Source organism: Argopecten irradians, chromosome 2, assembly GCF_041381155.1.
Source record: "Argopecten irradians isolate NY chromosome 2, Ai_NY, whole genome shotgun sequence".
In the NCBI taxonomy this organism is placed as follows: Eukaryota; Metazoa; Mollusca; class Bivalvia; order Pectinida; family Pectinidae; genus Argopecten; species Argopecten irradians.
In genome coordinates, this window is record NC_091135.1 from 55,363,387 (window position 1) to 55,386,615 (window position 23,229).

Genomic DNA, 23,229 nt, shown 5'->3' on the forward strand with positions numbered 1-23,229 from the left:
TCTAACATTAAAAATGATTTATCTGTTTCAATCAGTTAAATACATATCTTTTTGGTGTATGGAATATAAAAATCAATATATAATAGACAAATATTAAGGTACAAAAGATGCCAGGTAAAGCAAAATTAATGAAGCGTGAAACCGATAATAAAATTTTGTAAATACTTAAGCGACATAAGTCGGCTGCTGGAACTGAACATGAAAAGATGTTGAACAGGAAGAAGAATTTGCCAAGAAGCATTTGATTTTCTGAAAAGGAAAATATCACGACGTAAGTTCAAGCTAAACGTTAGTATTGCCTTGCTTTTAGAGACCAATGCCCTTTGGATAATTTATGTTATTAAATAGGTCTAATAAATTAGATGCAGATTCTACAACGTGTAGAAGAACAGGGAAAATACACATTCCTGTCGAGTGCCCCGACCAGGAATCGAACCCGGGTCTCCGGCGTGGAAATCTACGGCTCTACCGACTGAGCCAAAGAAGCATGCTCCGTCAGCTTAGTGACAGAGACTGTATTTAACACTATGTACAAGTCACACTGACCCGCTCCTTTTACACTACTCCCCCTGTTTTTCTTGAGATTTCCTAAATCTCAACCCGAGACTCTTTAACCACCTTCCATGGGTTATTTAGTTGGGCGCCAATGTAGAAGAACAGGGAAAATGCACATTCCTGTCGAGTGCCCCGACCAGGAATCGAACCCGGGTCTCCGGTGTGGAAATCTACGGCTCTACCGACTGAGCCAAAGAAGCATGCTCCGTCAGCTGAGTGACAGAGACCGTATTTAACACTATGTACAAGTCACACCGACCCGCTCCTTTTACAAACGTAACGTGTTACATTTTTGAACTGAAAGGTTTACTTGCTGTACAGTAGGCCTATATTGTAACTGTAAAGCTTACTACAGTACACACTGTATACAGTACCGAATAAGTCACTGTACAGTACAACAGTCATAGAAACAAGTGGAAAGGGGAGGGATATGTTAAATTTAACCTTTTTTTTAACTGATGAAATATAATAGTCATGGTAACGCACAGGGCCATGTATAGTCTCTATATGAAAAAATAGCAAGAAAAACATATAGATAAATGTATTTCTGGCTATTTTTCATAAAGAGACTATACATGGCCCTGTGGTTAACGTTAAGTTTTAGCTTGACATTAAGTTAAAGTCATGAGTACATACTGTACAGTGTACATGTATGCACAGTGTATATACTGTTGTACTAGAAAGGCATAGAACTAAAGCTTTATACATTTATGACAACTCTGTTCCAGCTGTAAAATTCTTGTAGTGTATTACCAGTATGTTTTTCTGCTACATCCATATGATGATGGTGGTTATATAATGATGATAGATTCTATTTCAGATAATGGAGGAAAGTGATCCAGATCTTAGTCCTATACAAGAACGGACCAGTCTATGTGACTCAGAATCATCTAGTGTTGCTAACATGAACTATTCTGGACCTGGATCACCCCACAATGGGGTTAAACCAGATTTACGTGGCCAGTATCAACATGCCCCCAAAAAACACAGTTCAGAGCCAACAGAGGTTGTGGTCCTGTTCTGTAATAAGCCCTACTTTAAATCATGTACAGGAATGCTTCGCTTATTTCAAGTTGTAAGTACATCTCATGGGCCAAACACTCGTATGTAGTTTATATCCCTTTTCATTTGCATTTTTTATCATTTTTATTCATTTGTTCTTCTCACTTATTCTTTCCACATTTACAAATAAATTTTGTGTTTAAAACTGAAGGTAAAATTTCCTTTCCTGCAATTAGATTGCAAATTCTGTCCTAGCTCATGTCATGATCATTTAACTGATGCTTAAAAATAAAATATACATGTAAATGTTTGTAATAACCTGACGCCGACGTGACGTAATAGTCACTATTAACAGAGTCATGATAAACAAAGAAGAAGAAAACCTACCTAGATAAGTTTACTGACTCAGAATATTTTATTGTCACTCTATGGTTTGTTGGGATTTTTTTACTTAAATTGTTTCCTTGCAAGCACTACACACTTCTTACAAGTGAGTAAACAAGCTTAAGACACTGCAAGTTCTATGTCAAAATAAAATAAATATATTTTTAAATTTTAGAATAAAACTTTTTTTTTTACTTAGTACACCAACCTTCCATCATGGCAGACAAGCAATTTATTAATTTATAATTAGGTCTAAGTTAGTATGATCATTGACCTATGAGTATATGATGCCTTGATTGAGAGGTATTCAAATTACCAATAATATGAATTATCTTGAATCTGCAATCATTTTAGGTAAAATTTGTATATATACCTGTATATAGCAGTAGCTGTTTCTGAATATTCTTGATTATATAATTGCACCTGAATTATGAGACTTATTGCAATATAAAATATATGAAATAGATGCTTATAAAGAATTTGAGTTGAGAGTTTGAATTATGCCATATTTGATTTTTTTATCCCAGATTCTGTCAGTAATATCCTTGGTAAGTCTGACATCTTCTTTTGGACAAAATAGTGAAGACTTCCTCCAACTTCCTCTCAGCTGGCACTTCCGTGTGATGTTATTTGTCCTTGTCCTCACCATCACCACCAGCACCTTCCTCTGGTCCGTACACTGCACAGGACTAATATATATGTTACCTGTCAACTGGTACTTTATAGTGAGTATTCACCTGTCAACTTGTACTTTATAGTGAGTATTCACCTGTCAACTGGTACTTTATAGTGAGTATTCACCTGTCAACTGGTACTTTATAGTGAGTATTCACCTGTCAACTTGTACTTTATAATGAGTACATGTATTCACCAGTCAACTGGTACTTTATAGTGAGTATTCACCTGTCAACTTGTACTTTATAATGAGTTTTCACCTGTCAACTGGTACTTTATAGTGAGTATTCACCTGTCATCTTGTACTTTATAATGAGTACATGTATTCACCAGTCAACTGGTACTTTAATATATGGGTGTGTTGCAATGGTATAAGCAACAGGTAAGAAGTTTAAGCAAGCTCTTTGAGGCATTTGTTTTACTTGATAGAGTGTAATGTTTTGATATAAAACTTCAGATTGTACTTTTTTGTAATCCCTATAGGATATGGTTGTGTACTCTATATTTTCCTTCCTGTATCTGGTTGGATCTTCACTGGTGGCGAGCGCCTTCGACTTCTATCAGAAAATGGGCAGTGATGTGCCGAGCTCTACCATCCATAAACTCATATTGTGTGTGGTAGGTTACCATGTCAGTGCCCTGTATGTATGTCACTTGTATATTTGTGATGAGTTAAAAAAATGCAATAAAATACCTGGGTATTTGAATTTGTATAGGTCACAACTGATGAGGGTAGCTCACCATTTTGTGTATGGTAGATTTTGATATCATCATTGTGGTAATTTCACTAATTATAAGACACCATATCATAATTATGGGTATGGTAATACTTTACACAAACACAAGACAGACATGGGTACGATAGTACTTTACACAAGAACCGGACTGACATGGGTATGGTAGTACTTTACACAAGAACAGGACAGACATGGGTATGGTAGTACTTTACACAAGAACAGGACAGACATGGGTATGGTAGTACTTTACACAAGAACGGGACAGACATGGGTATGGTAGTACTTTACACAAGAACGGGACAGACATGGGTACAGTAGTACTTTACACAAGAATGGGACAGACATGGGTACGATAGTACTTTACACAAGAATGGGACAGACATGGGTATGATAGTACTTTACACAAGAACGGGACAGACATGGGTATGGTTATACTTTACACAATAACAGGACAGACATGGGTATGGTTATACTTTACACAATAACAGGACAGACATGGGTATGGTAGTACTTCACACAAGAACGGGACAGACATGGGTATGGTTATACTTTACACAATAACAGGACAGACATGGGTATGATAGTACTTTACACAAGAACGGGACAGACATGGGTACGATAGTACTTTACACAAGAACGGGACAGACATGGGTATGGTAGTACTTTACACAAGAACGGGACAGACATGGGTATGGTTATACTTTACACAAGAACGGGACAGACATGGGTATGATAGTACTTTACACAAGAACGGGACAGACATGGGTATGGTAGTACTTTACACAATAACAGGACAGACATGGGTATGATAGTACTTTACACAAGAACGGGACAGACATGGGTACGATAGTACTTTACACAAGAACGGGACAGACATGGGTATGGTTATACTTTACACAATAACGGGACAGACATGGGTATGGTAGTACTTTACACAAGAACGGGACAGACATGGGTATGGTTATACTTTACACATAAACAGGACAGCATGGGAATGGCAGTACTTTACACAAGAATGGGGCACACATGGGTACGGTAGTACTTTACACAATAACAGGACTGACATGGGTACGATAGTACTTTACACAAGAACGGGACAGACATGGTACGGTTATACTTTACACATGAACAGGACAGCATGGGTATGGTTATACTTTACACATAAACAGGACAGCATGGGAATGGCAGTACTTTACACAAGAATGGGGCACACATGGGTACGGTAGTACTTTACACAAGAACGGGACAGACATGGGTACGGTAGTACTTTACACAAGAATGGGACAGACATGGGTACAGTAGTACTTTACACAAGAATGGGACAGACAAGGGTATGGTAATACTTTACCCAAGAACGGGGCAGAAATGGGTATGGCAGTACTTACACAAGAACAGGACAGACATGGGTATGGTAGTACTTTACACAAGAACGGGACAGACATGGGTATGGTAGTACTTTACACATGAACAGGACAGCATGGGTATGGCAGTACTTTACACAAGAACAGGACAGACATGGGTACGGACCCTACGTTTCAATTCTATGACCGGGTCATAACAAAGAGTCCTAGAGTAGGATGACTAGCTCTATACAATGGATCGAAGGTGATAGATTGTATTCACAAGAAATCCCTTTCTGGTACTTTCTGGCGCAGCGTCCGTCGTCCGTCCGTTCCTCCATCAACATTTCCTTTAAATCGCTACTAGTCATAGAGTTCTACATGGATTGTAACCAAATTTGGCCACAAACATCCTTGGGGGAAGGGGAACAGAACTTGTATAAATTTTGGCTCTGACCCCTGGGGGCAGGAGGGGTGGGGCCCAATAGGGGAAATAGAGGTAAAACATATAAATCGCTACTTGTCCTAGAGTTATGCATGCATTGTGACCAAATTTGGCCACAAACATCCTTGAGGAAAGGGGAACAGAACTTGTATAAATTTTGGCTCTGACCCCCCGGGGGCAGGAGGGGCGGGGCCCAATAGGGGAAATAGAGGTAAATCCTATAAATCGCTACTTGTCCTAGAGTTCTGCATGGATGGTGACCAAATTTGGCCACAAACATCCATGGGGGAAGGGGAACAGAACTTGTATAAATTTTGGATCTGACCCCCTGGGGGCAGGAGGAGTGGGGCCCAATAGGTGAAATAGAGGTAAATCCTATAATCGCTACTTGTCCTAGAGTTATGCATGGATTGTAACCAAATTTGGCCACAAACATCCTTGGGGGAAGAATAAAAGAACTTGTATAAATTTTGGCTCTGACCCCCCGGGGGCAGGAGGGGCGGGGCCCAATAGGGGAAATAGAGGTAAATCCTATAAATCACTACTTGTCCTAGAGTTCTGCATGGATTGTAACCAAATTTGGCCACAAACATCCTTGGGGGAAGGGGAACAGAACTTGTATAAAGTTTGGCTCTGACCCCCCGGGGGCAGGAGTGGTGGGGCCCAATAGGGGAATTAGAGGTAAATATTCGAATTCCTTCAGAAAAGAAACAATGAACCTGTATTTAGAACATTACTTGGCATTACAAACCAGGTGAGCGATACAGGCCCTCTGGGCCTCTTGTTTATAAATAAATAAAATTCTTGTTTTCATACCTATCATAATCTTAGTGTAGATCGGTGATCTCATCTGTTTGTTATTTCAGGTTGTGGGGTACATCTGTATGTTTGTGTATGGTCTGACAGCCCTGGTTGGTTACAGGCGTTGGAAGATACAGCATCGGTTGTTTAAGAGGAAACGTCTGCTAGAAGAGGAGGAAGATTTTGAGATATAGTCCACATATTGTCCAAGGCTTGAGTTCAAATCTGTGAAAATTGACTGAAAGTGTGACACATTAATATGTCCATGTGTAGAGGTGTCCTAGAACACTTAGTAGAGCTAATGAGTGTATTTCTGTCCAGGGTCATTGTTGTGGTTTCCAGAACTGCATATAATTATGAACAGACATTATATAAAGAACTTTTGTATCAAGCCTGATATGAAATATATATCAGTGACGTTTACCTCAAACTGTATACAGCATTTGATGATCAGCAAAACCTTTTCAATTAGCGGTATATGTTCCAAAACCTGTGTAACATCCATAATGATGAAATGATAAAAGTCCACTGTGACAGCAGCAGTAGACAAGTGTGAACTTAAGTACTTATAAAGACTTAGTAGTGACAGCGTAATGTGTACGTGGATTAAAGGCCCACTACCTTTTGGAAGCTTTCGATTGTAAAATGAGATTGATAATTCTAGATTCACAATAGTTTATTGGCTTAACATTAATACTTCACTTATTATCATCTTCTGAACAATTTAATTGAAATAAATTAATAATGATTAATTATAATAAGTTAATTTTTACTACACAGGTCATCTTATGTTTCCCACTGTCATCCTAATACTGCACATTAGTTGACTATCGCTGTGCCAGACAGCATAACAGCAAAATTAATCTTCACTGCATGTTAACATTGATTATGCTAGGAAACTTGCATTTGTTTGGTGCTGTATACCTTAGATCATCGATATAAATTTTCTTATATTATCATTGTTTTTAAGAAACTTTTTTTTTGTTTAAGAATGGTAGTGGGCCTTTTAAAAGTGGAGTATTTACATATCATATAATTCATTGTTATAAATAATTAGCCTGCCATATGCATATTGTAGATTGTAGACATACTAAGTCACCCGAGACCAAGTCTTCAGTTTCGTGTGCTTCTGCCCTTTACCCCTCGTCATGTTTCCTCCTAAAGTTTGTATATGTAGTCCTTTGATCTACAACATCGCTAGGGTCAGATTGGCTTGAATTTCTTCACATTCACACAGAGACCTGGCATTTGATATTGTGTCAGTTGAATCTTGGAACAAACTTGAAGGGTTATGTATATTTTTTGATACAGACAATTTTAAGGCCAGAAATGACAAAAGTGTTAAGTATTTCAATAACTTCTTCTCAATAACCAGGAGACCCAGATCAATAGATGTGACGTTATGGAAGCAAGCTGAAGTGGAGGGCTAAATCCCCCAACCATATATTTTTTTTCCACTGAATGACCTTGACCTTTATTTTAAATCAAAGATGTCTTTAAATGACTTCATCTTAACAAACACATCCTGATCTATCAGAGTCAGTACTGACAGAGTGAAGGGAGGTAAATCTGATAGATGGAAAGGAACAAGAAGCACAGAGACCTCAATTGTATCATCTCAGAGTAATTTCCTTCGATTGCTGGAAATTTCTCCAATGTGATACAATAGACAGAGATCTAGACCTAGCTATCAATAGGTTGACATAATTAACCTTGACCTTTTTGGGTTTTGAAAAAAGCACTTTCCATACAACATGATTTTTAGATAGATTTACAACTTTTTAGCTTATTAGTTGTTATATTTAGATGTACATACTGGTACATGTGTTTTTCATTTTGAATCCTTTATTTTTGACACTTACATGGTCAAGGTTCAAAGCTAACTTTGGTACATGATGGACATTGATTGTTATATATCATAACACAAAACTCAAGTTAAAAACCATTGTTTTTATAACAGATTATGATGGAAGCCAACGTCCTACTCAGATGTCTTGATTTATGGTTGTGATATTATGGCTGTATGTTACAGCATAGCTTAACATGTTGTGATTTCATCATCATGTGTATCATATTTCATGTGACTTTCATGCTTTTTGGATCAAATACGATCATCTTATTTATACGGATGTGCTTTCATAATTGTCATGTCATTCATATTTTATAGTTAACATTAAAAATATTTTACTTTTTCTTGAACAGGATTTGTATGAATTACTTAATTGAGTGCAATGTATTCATCTTTTTATGAAAGAAGCCAAAAGGATATGGATTTCTGTGTTTCAAACAATCTTGGAAATACATAGAATTCCATTTCAATGTTATTATGTTCAAAGAATTGTTTTGAGGACTTGATGTCTTCCATGGCCAATTATTTACAGACTTTATGTTTTTAGCCGGTTTTATAATCCCACCGATGTTGGAGGAACAAATAATCTTTTCTTGTCTATAATTATAGGGCATTGTTATATATTTATAAAGAAATGATCACTTATTTATGATCAATTGTCTTTGTTTTGTCCAGTTTCTTATTGATGCTTTGCCATGTCTAGATCTGTAGTTGATGCATTTGACAGAATTTATCTCAGAGAATGTATTTCTTTGAAAGCGATTTCATTGAAAAAGAAATAAAAATGTGTAAGTATTTATGGCATCTTTTGACAGTTCATATTCTGTATTTTCCATAATTTCATGAGTGCTTTTGTTAAAGATGATCCACCGTCGACAGAGCATAATTGATACTCATCATTTGAACAATAATTGGGGTTTAATCATGTATATATATATGTCTAATTAAGCGCAATCAGTACTTCATTCCATATAGGAAATAGTGCCACGGAAATTTTTCGGGATGCAATTAATTATTTTGTTTATTTCTATCCCGAAGTAAAAAAAAAGCTCAAACTTTTCAATGGTGGTAATGCTGTAAAGTAAGTAACTTTTATAACTGAAGAAAAATACTGAATCGTCTGGTCCTGTTTTTGATAGAGTAAAAGAACAATTCGTCAGCAGTGGAGTATCTTTAATAAGAAAAAATACATGTATCAATTTTGAATTTAATTATTATTTTCTCCAGGTTATATATCAGGTATTGCATCATTTTAATGGATCATATTTCTGTGATAAAGGACTGTTTATGGTTTTGGCCCTTGTTGGCTTCCAAATCCATCAAATTTTCCAAATGGTTTTTTAGTGATGAAATTGTTGTATTTGACATATTTAGTATACCCTTGCTTCATATGTAAGGACTGTTTTCTAATTCCACAACTGTAGTTGCCATGGAAACCATGCAAAATATGCATAAATTATGAAAAATTATGAAATTGTGGAAATGTTGTCAGTTTTGGCCATTTTTGCTAAGTTTTTGTCTATAAACTATAGAATGCATCCTTAACAAAGTTACTATTTACTGAGAACATGAATGTACTGCCAATATATCTTTAGGGGAAATATAAAGGACTCAAACCATACATAGTCCTTTAGGGGAAATATGAAGGGCCCAAACCATACATAGTCCTTTTCTTATTTTTTGTCTTGTATAATAATATACATACCGTATTGCCGTAATTAGTGCCCAAGACGATTATAAAATTATAACAAATTGGAGCTCTTATTAGGGAAGTTAAATGTAGGTTGTGGACGAAAAAATCCTAAAAAACAAATGGTAGCCTATTTTAACTATTTCCGTACTTGTGACACACTAATTGTCACAGTAAACATGCATTAGATGCCTTCTTTCCTTTGAAACACTTTATTAAAAATGATTAAAATTTGAATGTTTATACACATGCGATAACTTGAATTTCATGTAATTTTGGATACAACGCAGATAAAATGTTGTAAAACGTTGTTTAATCCATGAGATGGGGATTGCTTATATAACTTCAACTCCTTCTCCATATAAGGGAAGTGGCGCTAGTTACAGTGAATACAGTATTTAATTTGCGGTTTCAAATAATTATAAGATCATCATTATTGCAATATTTTGTCTATTTTAACATTATGAGTAATGGAAAAGATGTACTGAAATGATAGTTTTGAAAGTAAGTAAATGGAGAAAAAAGACAAAACTGAATTAGTGGTTGGTGACATTTTGTAAGATTTTACTCTAGTAATTGGAAAATGAGATTTTGAGCATGTTTTGTTGTGAACAAATAACTCCACTTTCAAATAAAATAAACTGAAACAAATAAACTGCCAGTGAATGAGATGTGAATTGTATTGATGTGTTTTTATTCTAACAGACCTCTTGCATTTATTGTAATAGTTTTAACATGTCGAAAAAGGCTTTTTTTAGTGAGAAATATGGTGTTACCATCCACTTTCTCAAAATATAATATATTATTGTATATTGTTCAAAATTTTGACATTGAAAACCATCACTGTACATGTGTTTCAAACGAAAAAATTGTGCTAATTTTTTGGTCTAATATTGAGTGATGGACAAATGTTTACATATACATTGTAAATCCAAATTAGTGATAAAACCCATGTGAAACTATAGTTCAAAACACTTTCTTTCAGTAGGATTTACTGTACACTTGAGAATCCTCTACAATATTGCAAATTTCGCAGAACTGGTGCTGGCAAGGTATCTGTTTTGTCCTACCAACATCAATTTCTAGGTTGTGATTACCAAGGACGTATATCCTTGTGATTACTGATCCTAATTTTAAGTTTTGCCAGCAATTTTGGATATTCAAAATTTTGCAAAGAAAAAATAACATTCCTCTTTATAGTTTTGTTTGAGTTTACTATATAGAAATAGCTTATTACTTCAATCTAAAAGCTGCATTTTGCTTTAGAAGATAATGTCAAATCTACAATGTATATAGTTTTTTTTAAAATGACCGTTTTTATCTGCTCCTTCCTACTAAAAATTTTCTGTTTTATTTTCAAATGTGATGATCTTTTTTGTTGATAATACTTGATACGTATGAAAACCACGAATATGATCCACTTTCATGAATATTTTTACAGACCTTTGTAGCCAGAGCTTTGTAGACAATCATTTCATAGTGAGCTAGATCTAGTGCGCATTATGAAGATTGTCTGCAAAGCTCTTGCATCAAAATAGACCATAACAAGATGCTATAGCATGATATAGTTTAATGCTTAAATAGATCACGAGTTAGTACTGTTTAACATGACGTTACCCGTTTACACAAATTGTAGATTATGAACTCGTCTAGATTAGTATCGGCCATATATATACGTAGCTAGCTGTGATCAAGCAGAGTTCAACAGACGTCCTTTATATCTTTGTTATCTGACGATATAAGGGGGGTAACTCTAACATAATTTAGGTGACTATGATCTATAAACAGTGAGCGCGATGTCAATATCTAGGAGACTGCTGGTGGGACTGCTCCGAGTACCATCGACATTAGGGGTCCGTCAACTGTCATCAGAAGTACTTGGCATGTCACTAAAACACCTAGGGAAAGGTAAGCATTAAAACTTCACTTACATTCCGCTTTATGGTATTACATTTGAAAGCCCTGACCGGGTCGACAGTCTTGACACCCAATGACCCACGTTCAAGTTTTAGCATACACTCATAAACAATCAGGCCTGACACATGTATGTCATGGGTGCATATAAGATATATTATAACCGAACATTGCAATGTAGATTCTTTATACAGTCAATGACTTGCAAGTAATGTTTCCGCAGTTAATGAAGGACATTTTAAAGTTACAGTAGGCCTAATACATCCTGAATAGTCCAGGGGTTACTATCACTGTCGTGATATCTACCCTTGAACTACACTGATTGTGCTGTCCGCACAACTTCTTCTCAACTACTGGCTCGCTTTGTAACATCACAGTACCTATAATGTACATGTTACATCCTCCATACTCCAGGGGAGAGAGAGCTAGCTGATATTGGGCCTGTACCGTTATAGCATGCTGGGATATAAAGGGTTATATACAGTGTTGTCCTATGAATGACCTTGAGTTAAACTGACAAAGATCTGGCTTGATTGATTTCAGTTAGTAATAAATTGACCAAAAGGCCTTTTCAGATTGTATTATCTAGCATAGACTGAACTACCAGGTAACAGGTGAGCGATTCAGGCCTATTGGACCTATTGATGTTTTGTTATTCCATTGATCATGTTCAGCAACAGTTCTACATTTAAAAGTATGCCGTAATATAACTTGTACAGGGTGTCCCATAAATTATGTTACACTTTCAAAGTTCAATATTTTCTTTAATACAGCAGATAACGCACCAGGATTTCATCCCCAAAAAGTCTTCAATCATACATTTCATATTTTCATTTACAAACAAATCTAGGTAATCTTAGCAATGATTTTCGCAAAAGACACATTTTTGAAAAAAGTGGTATAAATGATGTTACCCTTGATATTTGAAGAACCTTTCAACAGTAGCATTGAAGATTTGTTCATATTTTTTAATGCCCATTTAATGCATTGAACAATATTTTTTGGTGTTGGTGATTATTTTCTGTACTTCTGGTAATACTCACACAGAAAAGATTTGAGTTATTGATAACTTGGGCATTACATGACCAAAAACACAGTTTTACTAATTATAAAACATTTTACAGTGCCTGTAGAATGTCCTCTTGATGTGCCAATATCTTAAAAGTGACGACGTCATTATGATGTCAATGGTTTTCAGCAGAATCAAATTATTATTTCATATTAAGCATACAATAATATATGACTCTTTCATATGTACATATGTAGGATAGAACTATTCCACCCGAGGGTACAGAATTTTGGGTCAGAACCGAGGCTTGCCGAGGTTTCTGACCCAAAATTCTGTACCCGAGGGTGGAATAGTTCTATCCTACATAATTTACATATGAAAGAGTTATTTTCTCACATTGCTTGTCGGGTTACTTGCACGAAAGGTGAATCAGCCATTTTGTGACAAAATCTTAACTTCTTAAATAATTGATCGATTTTAAAAATAAGAACGCCATTCGAAAGAGCTCATCAAAGTTTGGTTTATATTAATAAATATAAACAAGAAATCTTAGGTAAAACGGTTTGAAATGCAAATTAAACAAATGAAATGGTAAATAATCGCAATCAAACGTTTGATTACATGTCTTTCATATACCAAAATATCAAAATATCTTTTTTGTTGCTCATGTATGTCAAAAGTAATAACATTTTGAAAGTGTAACCTGATTTATGAGACACCCTATACAATTTAAACATTGTCAGGACAACTTCAATGTCAGTAAGTAGGCCAACTGGTTTGAATATTTAAATAGTGACATTAAGTTTTAAAGCTCTGAAATATATCTAACATGGTCCATATTGTAAACTTTATTTACTTATAATTACTATAAACTTATTTATTACCATTAAATCATCAGTCTAAATTGTAATCATGTAAACTAAATATGTGATTCTATTTACTTCAGCAGTTGACTTTGTTACTTATATGCTTTAAAATTCAGTCACCAACAAAGATAAGTTCAGTTAAACAGTCTAGATTGTGACCTTACCTGAATGTATAAACAATCTAAATTGTGACCCTTGTTATCACAGGTAGCTGGTGATAAAAGTCCTAAATTGTGACCTGTAAAACATAAGTTACTAACAGATAGAAGTGTGACCTTACTGGTGTTATTCTATGTACCATCATCAGAGGACTGGGCTATTCTAATCTCCTTTTGCCGTTGGTCCTTCATCTTTCATTCCATCCATCTATCTTTCCAAAAACATATATACATATGTATTTATGTTTCTGATCTTTCATCTGGTCATAAACAATGTTAATTCTTTTTACTGCTATTTCTCAGAAAGTAATGAAGGGATCTATCTCAAATTTCACATATATACTCTACTTATGTCAATATGTGCATTGAAAGATTGATTGGGAAACAAGATGGCTGACAGGCAAACAAATTAAATTTTGGCAATTAAAGCATATATGTGATATTACTATTTCTCAAGAAGTATTGAAGTGTTCTCTCTGAAATTTCATGTTGGTTCATCCAGGTCCCTAGAGTTCTGCCATTTCAATGATTTGTATTTTTTCTGCTTGGTTCTTAGTTCTACATACCTATTTATTTTGAAACAAATTGAATCACAATTTGGCAGACAGTGGCCATATTGAAATGGACAACAGAAGTATGTATGTAGACTAATGTGAAATTTCCCTATGTGTATAAAACAATTTCACTATTTTCATATGAAGGAAAGGCGGAAAAAAGGGGCTTCTTTTCATTGACTGAAATAGATTTCTTGTTTATTGACATTACTGATAATATATAAGGATAGTGCAGCCTATATTATGAACCCAGTAGGATATCACAGCCTACATTATGATCTCAGGATAAAACTGCAGCCTATATTATGAACCCAGTAGGATATCACAGCCAACATTATGATCTCAGGATAAAACTGCAGCCTATATTATGAACCCAGTAGGATATCACAGCCAACATTATGATCTCAGGATAAAACTGCAGCCTATATTATGAACCCAGTAGGATATCACAGCCTACATTATGATCTCAGGATAAAACTGAAGCCTATATTATGAACCCAGTAGGATATCACAGTCAACATTATGATCTCAGGATAAAACTGCAGCCTATATTATGAACCCAGTACGATATCACAGCCTACATTATGATCTCAGGATAAAACTGCAGCCTATATTATGAACCCAGTACGATATCACAGCCTACATTATGATCTCAGGATAAAAGTGCATCCTACATTGTATATTATGAACCCAGTAGGACAAAACTGCAGCCTATATTATGACTCCAGTAGGATACAAAAGTCAGTATCTAGTACGGACTGATTTAAGGACATGTCAACATGTTTGTCATTGTGTTTGGGTGCAGATGATATGCTTTAGATACAGATATCAATGAAGGATTGGTCCTAAATTATGACACAGGTGGTCTTGTAAGATCTAATGAGTAGAGTTCTGATATGATGATTTGTTTTCATACCTCAATGGATATTGGGTTTGTCTGTAAATAAAACAAATGCTGACATTTTTTCTTCAGTCTTTGTAACATGGTTATAATTGCATAGTCCCGACGAAGTGTTGTTATTTTTCGGGTCGATCCAAACTCCAAGATGGCCGCCACAGCAGCCATCTTGAAAACACATTTTGAACTTCTTCTCATGTTCTACCACATCGATTTGGTTAAAACTTGCATGAAATGATCCTGCATGGTCCCCACAAAGTGTTGTTATTTTTCGGGTCAATTCGAAATCCAAGATGGCCGTCTTAGCCACCATCTTGAAAACACATTTTGAACTTCTTCTCAAGTTCTACTGGTGTGATTTGGCTGAAACTTGCATGAATTGATCCTGACATGGTCCCGACAAAGTGTTGTTACATCTCTTGTTGATTCCAAATCGAAGATTGCTGCCATGTAACTATATCTTATTAATTTCCTATACGATTATTGCCAAGGTAGTCATATGACCATTAAGGGCCTTGGGCCTCTTGTTTTATATATATTGTTTTTTTATCGGCAATCTATTGAAAATCATAAGGTTTGATGAATTTAGCTATGAAAATCATTCAAATGGACAAACAAACATGTATGGTGCCTTAAAAACATAAGATAAAACACAGAATTTATGCACTGTACAATTATTGTTTTGTATGCCAAGGTCTACATGTATGTTTAAATGGAAACATACCAGCATAAATTACTTTATACTTAATAATAACACCGTATATTATAAACCACAACATGGCTTCATGGTCTGGCCGTAGGTACTCATATCACTGCACTGTAAAGTAATTCTATATATAATGATATTTGGCAGTACTGCCAAAAATCATTTTCAGAACTTTCTTGTACTTGTAAAATTAAAACCTATGCATTGTAAATATTTGTAATTCTCAAAATGTTGGTAAACTTGGTGGTAAATTACATACCGGTATTAAAAGATTTCCCTGGTATGACACAAATTATATCTTAAGATGTTTACATCTTACGTAATCACCTGAGGCTGTCAACTTTATTATCTTGTGTTACTGTATTGTTATAGATTTCAGGTTTAAACATATCAGAATGAGTTACAGTTTAGTTGTATCAATGATTTATCCAACTGCGGAATTTTGTAATTAATAATAGGAGCAATTAACCAATCACCAATCAGCCTGCCAGTATACATAAATGATAAATTTCAGGGACCACTTGTCCCCCGTTGACAGGAGGTCGTCTACGATTGTACAGCATGAAGTTCTGTCCGTATGCCCAGCGTACCAGACTTGTGTTGGAATACAAGAAAATTCCGTAAGTATCTTGTCTTTTTGGTTACCTCAAAAATATGTTCTATTTCAAAGTTTTCATGGTTTATGGTTACTAAGTTCTTCATTGTATTACTAGAAACAATTTAAACAGATAAAAATCTAAACAAAAAATTAAAGATTCTCTACCTCCGACAGCATATACGAATAACTAATAAGTAATCATTTAAACAATAACTGATATTTAATCATATATATCTGTTTAATTATACAGCATATTTACATATAACTAATACAAAAGTACATATAGAATAATTTATTTTGCTCTTAGTACATGCACAATCAATACTTTATTACGTATAGGATATAGTGCATATACAGCGTCGTGCCATGGATTTCTTTTGGGATGCAATTCATTATTTTTAATATTTTACCTTAAAGTAAAATAAAATGTTCAAACTTTTCAAAGTTGTTAATGGTTTTTAGTAAGAAACTATGGTAACGGAAGAAAACTACTAATTTGCCTGCTCCTATTTTTGATAGATAAAAAATACCATTTGTCAACGGTGTAGCATCTTTAAATTAACAGCATATATAACACTGAGAGATCAGAAAGAAAAATATTTTATTAGAATCTAGGCATCTATAATTTTACATCCAGTAGATTACTTTTGTACACCTTTATAGTTTTGGATTATGAAAGGAAACAAAATCCAATACCAATATGGGTGTACGTAAATTATTATTTGATATTTAATCACAGATATGAAACGGTAAACATCAATTTAAAGAGTAAGCCTGACTGGTTTCGAGATCGTTACATTAATGGTTTGGTGCCTGTCCTGGAGAAGGATGGCACTGTGATTTATGAGTCGACTGTTTGTAACGAGTATTTGGATGAAGTTTACCCCGAGCCACGACTCATACCCACCGACCCAGTACTCAAGGCCAAAGACAAGATGTTAGCAGAACAATTCGGGAAGGTTTGTAGTTCATTATGTCTCCCCCAAAGGAAATTGTATGTAGTAAAGTTATTGCCCAAAGCCCATACAGGACGATTATAAGTACATATGTACCAGTACTTTATTGATGTTTTGATATGTTTGATATTTTCACTCAGACACTTTCACAGTAAAGACAAATCGTACACCAGGGTTTGCCTTGACACAGTTTTTATCTGTCTCTTGACACAAAAAACTGCAGAGCACCCCTAAGATAACATAATGGTGGTCAATGAAAATTAGAGATCTGATATGAAGTGTACTTCAAGTTACAAAAGTGAAAAAATACATGTAGAAGTGTACATGCAAATTAAGTACAATGAAGTAAAGAAATTGAATTGAAATCAATTTTAACAAATGAAACTCTTTTAATAATGTTAAACAAGATAATCAAAATATTTTGTTTCATATCATAACCACGTTTACATCAGAAACATTACATAAGTGTACTTCTGTTCCTTTAGGTAACAGCCCTATTCTATGAAATACCTAAATCTAAGGGAGAGGACTCCTACGAAAAGAGTGTGCGAATGTTCCATTACCAGATGCAGTTCTATGATCGGGAGCTTAGTAAGCGAGGAGTATTCTTTGGAGGTAGGTGGGAAAGCTCTGATCTGCAGGGTTTATTATATAAATAATTTATCAAATGCTTGAATTTCTGATTATATAACTGGATGAATACACTTGATTTTAAATAATTGATAGCAAAATGGAAATGTATAGAGCAGATCCAGATTGATGATTAGACAAAGCTCCCACTGGCCATCTCTTCATTAATTAACAATGCTTAATCATGATATTTAGTTCTTGAACATAATTGAAGGTACTGTAGGAAATCCATAACACAGTAATTTATGTATGAATGATCACTTATCATTTAAATCATTTTAATGTCCTGTTTACTACAGGTTCTCAGCCATGCAATGTAGACTTTATGATCTGGCCTTGGTTTGAGAGGCTAGGTGTGATGACAGTTGTGGCTCCAGAGTCGGCTATTACTGCTGATAAGTACCCACACCTGGCCCCTTGGCAGGACCGTATGTACTCACTACCATGTGTCCAGGACACCTACGTTAAACCCGAGGACCACATCCACTTCTTCACCACCTTACGACAGGGGACGCCGGACTACGACTACGGAACTCCACTGTAATGCATACGACATGGGCAGGCCTAACTACGACTACGAACTTCACTACGCAGGTACAAAGTCTGGTCTGTACATGGGTCATAGTGTGTCTGTCAAATACAATCCAACTTCAGTCAGCAGGACCAATTTGATGCTTCAAGAAATCCGGATGTTCTAGTTAGGATTACAAAATGTTTTTTGTAATGAAAAAAATTTTGTTGAGACTAAAAAGTGTATTAAACCTACATGTTTGCAAGTTTCAGTTAACGAGGTTCATCTGTATTTGTATAGAAACTCTGAATCTTAGTGAAATATGACATTAATTATGCCATTATCAAAGAACTGAGAGGTTGCGAGCGATTCTCATCATATTTTAGATTAAAGACTTTTTTTAAGTATTTGAAGTTATGACAAAAGCTTATGACACAAGAGAATAATACATTGGTCAAAGAAATTAATATAAACGGTTGTATTCCAGATAGCATTAGATCCTTAAAATTGTATTTCTATAGGACACGAATTACTTGAAGTACTAAAAATACGGGGCAAAGAACTAATTCCAACAGTGTAAAAAAATATTGTCGAATATTTATCCCAGCCAAGCCTAGATCATAAAGTCCTCATTGAACAAGCGAATACATGTGTCAAAATTTTCGTAATTTTAATTAAAAACGAGAAATTTAAACTTTGATGGTTTTAGATGTTGAATGATTTATAATATTCACTGAACTCAACATTTCTGTAAAGATATTCTTAATGATGTCATGTTATGGCATACTGTCAGTATACTTATTTTGAAATAATGAATTTGCAGTAGTTTCTAAATAAATGTTGTGCACTGCGAAAATAAAAATTTCGCGATTATAATTTAGTGCAGATCTTCTAGCTGAAAAAGGTTAACATATGGTCATTGCTAAAATACAAAATTATGACAGTGAAACACACAGTCCTTCATATGAGCTTCAGGAAAATACTTTTCTTTAGATGAGCTTCAGGGAAATACTTTTCTTTAGTTTCATTTTGCTCATTCAAACAAATTGAAATGAGTAAATGTCCCTAATCTTTATGTACTAGATCAAATGACCTTAATCTTTGCCAGTGTAGAGGTATTTATTTGATTGTGATTAAATCAGTATTTTATTAATAATTATATGCCACTAAGGGAGTAATGAAAGTGAAGTGTGATATGCTATTATATTTGTTAACTATTAACTTATAACCAAATATTTTGTAATAAAATTAATTTGAAATTGTTTACTGGATTTGAATTATTTCTGGTGCTTATTTTAATTGAAATGCATTGAACATAGATAGATGGTACATTTTCTTTCGAGAAAATGGGGCTTTTTATACACTTTACAAATTGATCAAGCGAGTTTATCTACCTTAGTTGTAGCATCGCCAGCTATGTAAGTTCTTCCTTTGAGACAATACTTGGTTGTCATTCAGATGAGTTGTCATTCAGATGGATTCTTTCGTTTATTCTTCTGTTATTTCCAGATAGACTATAGGGTATAAAGACATTCATTTACTTTTATCCTCCTCTCCTCTTCCACTTCCCGGTATCGCCCGCTGGTCCTAAATATGCATGTATAATGCTTCTGTGAGAGGCGATTTTCTGTCCACATTGCCTTTTCTTCCAAAGTATCATTTTAATGTTCGAAAAGTTTGTCAAATGCCAAACACGGGATTCCTCTCGTCATGTACATTAGTAATTTATTCAAATTTGGCCAGGACAAACGTCATGGATTTACCGCATTCCTGATCCCCCCATTTCGGCAATCTGTTTACTTTCTTACAACGTTAACTAATTAGCTCTATATATTTGGTCAGTTTATGTATACTTTACATTCTAGCATTTCCCATGACCCATGCACAGTATGTTTCTGATGGCGTCTTGAAACTAAATAGTTCTTGATGATTGTTTCTCTTTGGTAGCTTCCCATGGTGACCGAACCATTTAGCTTTCTATCCTCTGATATCATCTGGTGGTTTTGTTTCGATGAATCTTACATCTTGCATTAATCTGCTCTCTATTGCAAACCCTATCTGTGAACTCATTGAGAAACATGTAAGTACGCCAATGAAGAGATAGAATTATCGGGGAACGTGTTAAATTCCTGAACTACATTATCAAGCTGTCGCTTGTGGAGGTCTAAAGATTGTGTATCAATTTTTAACAAGAGATCAGAGGTATCTTCGCGCCAGCCAAAGATCGATCTATGTGTGACAATTGTCAGGTGAATCTTTTCTCTACTTTTCAAGCTTCAACTATCAAAATCCTGTCGGCCATCTTGTTGACAGATCGGTTCCAAAATGCGTAATGCACAACTAGGGCCAAAGGTCACCCTGCATATGGAATTTGGTACAGATCCTTGCATTACTTGATGAGAAATAGTGGTAACAAATTTCAACTATCTGCCTGGTGGCCATCTTGTTGACTAATTGGTCCCAAAATGCAATATGCACAACTGGGGCCCTGGGAAACATGCAAATGAAATTTGAGAATGATCCATTCAGTTCTATCTGAGAAATAGCGATAACAAACTTTAACTATCAAAATCCAAGATGGCGGCCTGACTGCCATTTTGTTGACAGATTGGTCCCAAAATGCAATATGCACAACTAGGGCTCTAGAGGAACCTACATATGAAATTTGAGAACGATCCCTTCTGTACTTTCTGAAAAATAACAAGAAATGTTAACGGACGAACGGACGGACCACGGACGAAAAGCGATTTGAATAGCCCACCATCTGATGATGGTGGACTTAAAATGTATACTTCTACAAATTTTCTTTTTTTCTCCTTTCATATTGCTACACCTTTAAAAGAACAAAAAGACTTGAACGTGCAATTCCTTACCTCACACTGAAGACAGGTAGCAGTGCAGTAAATGCGAGTTGTTCTCTGATTATCATTATATAATAGATATGCTATATGCATATGTACATTGTATACAAATATACAACATAACACACAGCTCAAGATTTGTCCATCTCGGAAGAAACCATTGGGCTCGGTCATTTACCATTCTGACGTTCCTCCTCAATTTTATATATATATATCTTACCAGAAACTAGGAATATTATTTTATATACATATGCTAACTCAATCACACGTATAACTTTAAACCATATATTACCATATATCTATATAAGCCAACAATTGCTTTCCAATGATGTTTTGATCTTTTGTATGGCGGGTGTCGTCGAACAACTCTTGGTCTTTTTTGCTTTAATTGTCGACTTGTCTCGCGTTCGTCAACATTAAGTTATATCGATACTAGTCATAAAGTATAGGGATTCATTTGAATCGAACCGAAAATGCTCAGGATATTCCTTTCGGGAACTAACAAATTTTGTATAAATGGTAGCCCAATTCTTTTAGATGAAATATATGGCAAGTCTTTACATTACTCTTGTCATAAAATACTGAATCTGTTTGAATTTTAAATTGTGATAATCTTTTTAGGAATGGGAAATAACTTTTGTTTAAGGAGCGCACTGATCACCCTTGGATTACAGGGGCGTGATCCAATACAGGAAATAAATATTGGGATTTTCAAGAATTTATAAGCGAGAACTACGTCCGTGGTATTTTGAATCACTAATATATAATGAATGTTCCATTAAAAAAAGCGAGTCCCTTGGACCTCTTGTTTTATTGTAACGTCTTATAAAAATCAGTGCTTCATTTGTGAGCGCTACATTGCTATATTGACTTTGTGCATATTTAGATTGCTGTAATAAAGGACAATCTGACGAGGTTTACTACCTAGCAACTGAAGTATAGTCGAGGACCACCAGCAGCGCAAGCAATAGGGTCATTATATGTTGAGCCGCCGTCTCTCACCAACAATGCACTGACAAGAGGAAACTATCGTTGTCATACATTTGGTATGTGTCGGCTGTGACGCCAAGTCTTAAGTCTCGGTATTTGAAGCATACTAGATTCTTCTGATACCAATACTCAAAACTGTTCCTTCGGTCAGATTGTTTTATTTGTGTTGAAGTTTATTCAACATATTTAAAGGTGTAAAGAGTTACTAGTATTTAGAAAGAACAACATGAAAATTACTACATATACATACTGTGCGTAGCTTTTGTGGTGGATACAATTGCTGAAGGTTTTAAAGGCAACTCACACTGCCTAAAAATCCACCAAAATAGGATCAATGTTGATGTCGCCCTTTGTTCTTGTTCTAAATACGATTGGACGCTACTAAAATATGATTCAATTATAATATATTAGGTTGAATGTAGAGCAAATGTTACTCTTCATTACGTCATTATATCTACGGGAATGAAGTCAGTGCACAGAAAGCATTGGTAACAAGTTTCGTCAACAGACAAGAGGGATGTTCTTGTCAATCAATTTAATGAGATCTTCACTCCTATCAATAAGTTGTTTAGCTAAGGACGGATGCCACGTGGTGACCGCACCATGTCACAATAACAAGGGGACGCCCCATTTAAAGCCACGTGGTGACCGCACCATGTCACAGTAACAAGGGGACGCCCCATTTAAAGCTATACTCCGCGCCTTACAGGCGAGCACTCTATACGTACATTCGACATGACTGCCATATGTCATATTAATTAAAATCACAGATATAACGTCAACAACTGATGTTATGAGAACATAAACTCCTGCATTCCATCACGTGACAATGATGTGAATAATTTAGTGGAATGTTGCATCTTGTAGGCTAGAGCCGATGATATACTCTTCTCTGATTCGGCCCACGTGACCCTGGTAATAAACTGGTCCAGTGAATGCAGTCCCCGTATCCCCTGATTAATGTCCATACCTGGAACAAACCAATCATCGTGTTAGGTCACTGGATAATCAGTTGTGTGTGTCAGACCGAGCGAGGCTATGTCGCTGACGCAACAGGTAAATGGTAATGCTCATCATGTAAATATTTCACGAGATTCATC

At 35.4% G+C, this 23,229-nt stretch overlaps 3 protein-coding genes across 6 annotated transcripts in view; 2 read left to right on the top strand and 1 right to left on the bottom strand.

Annotated features, from left to right (window-relative positions):
- Nucleotides 1–168: 168 nt before the first annotated feature.
- On the top strand, nucleotides 169–10,155 carry LOC138315997 (uncharacterized). Of its 3 annotated transcripts, none has more exons than XM_069257459.1 (5): nucleotides 169–271; nucleotides 1,376–1,630; nucleotides 2,469–2,666; nucleotides 3,100–3,234; nucleotides 6,005–10,155. In XM_069257459.1, the coding sequence occupies exons 2-5, from the start codon at nucleotides 1,379–1,381 to the stop codon at nucleotides 6,131–6,133; spliced, it is 714 nt and encodes a 237-aa protein (XP_069113560.1). In that variant the 5' UTR covers nucleotides 169–271; nucleotides 1,376–1,378; the 3' UTR covers nucleotides 6,134–10,155. The 3 variants fall into 3 exon arrangements, with proteins under 3 accessions (XP_069113560.1, XP_069113562.1, XP_069113561.1); XM_069257460.1 differs by having other exon boundaries at nucleotides 177–288; XM_069257461.1 differs by lacking the exon at nucleotides 3,100–3,234.
- Nucleotides 10,156–11,229: 1,074 nt separating this feature from the next.
- LOC138315999 (glutathione S-transferase omega-1-like) lies at nucleotides 11,230–19,542 on the top strand. The gene is made up of 5 exons (XM_069257466.1): nucleotides 11,230–11,386; nucleotides 16,098–16,203; nucleotides 16,921–17,140; nucleotides 17,623–17,752; nucleotides 18,067–19,542. The coding sequence occupies exons 1-5, from the start codon at nucleotides 11,275–11,277 to the stop codon at nucleotides 18,309–18,311; spliced, it is 813 nt and encodes a 270-aa protein (XP_069113567.1). The 5' UTR covers nucleotides 11,230–11,274; the 3' UTR covers nucleotides 18,312–19,542.
- A 2,312-nt stretch (nucleotides 19,543–21,854) lies between these two features.
- The window catches only part of LOC138315998 (uncharacterized), a 44,304-nt gene continuing 42,929 nt past the window's right edge, over nucleotides 21,855–23,229 (bottom strand). The window contains exon 4 of one of the 2 annotated variants that reach the window (XM_069257464.1): nucleotides 21,855–23,099. In XM_069257464.1, the coding sequence (XP_069113565.1) occupies nucleotides 22,921–23,099 (179 nt within the window). In that variant the 3' untranslated portion in view covers nucleotides 21,855–22,920. The remainder of the gene's footprint in view (nucleotides 23,100–23,229) is intronic. The other variant, XM_069257465.1, reaches the window with a different exon arrangement.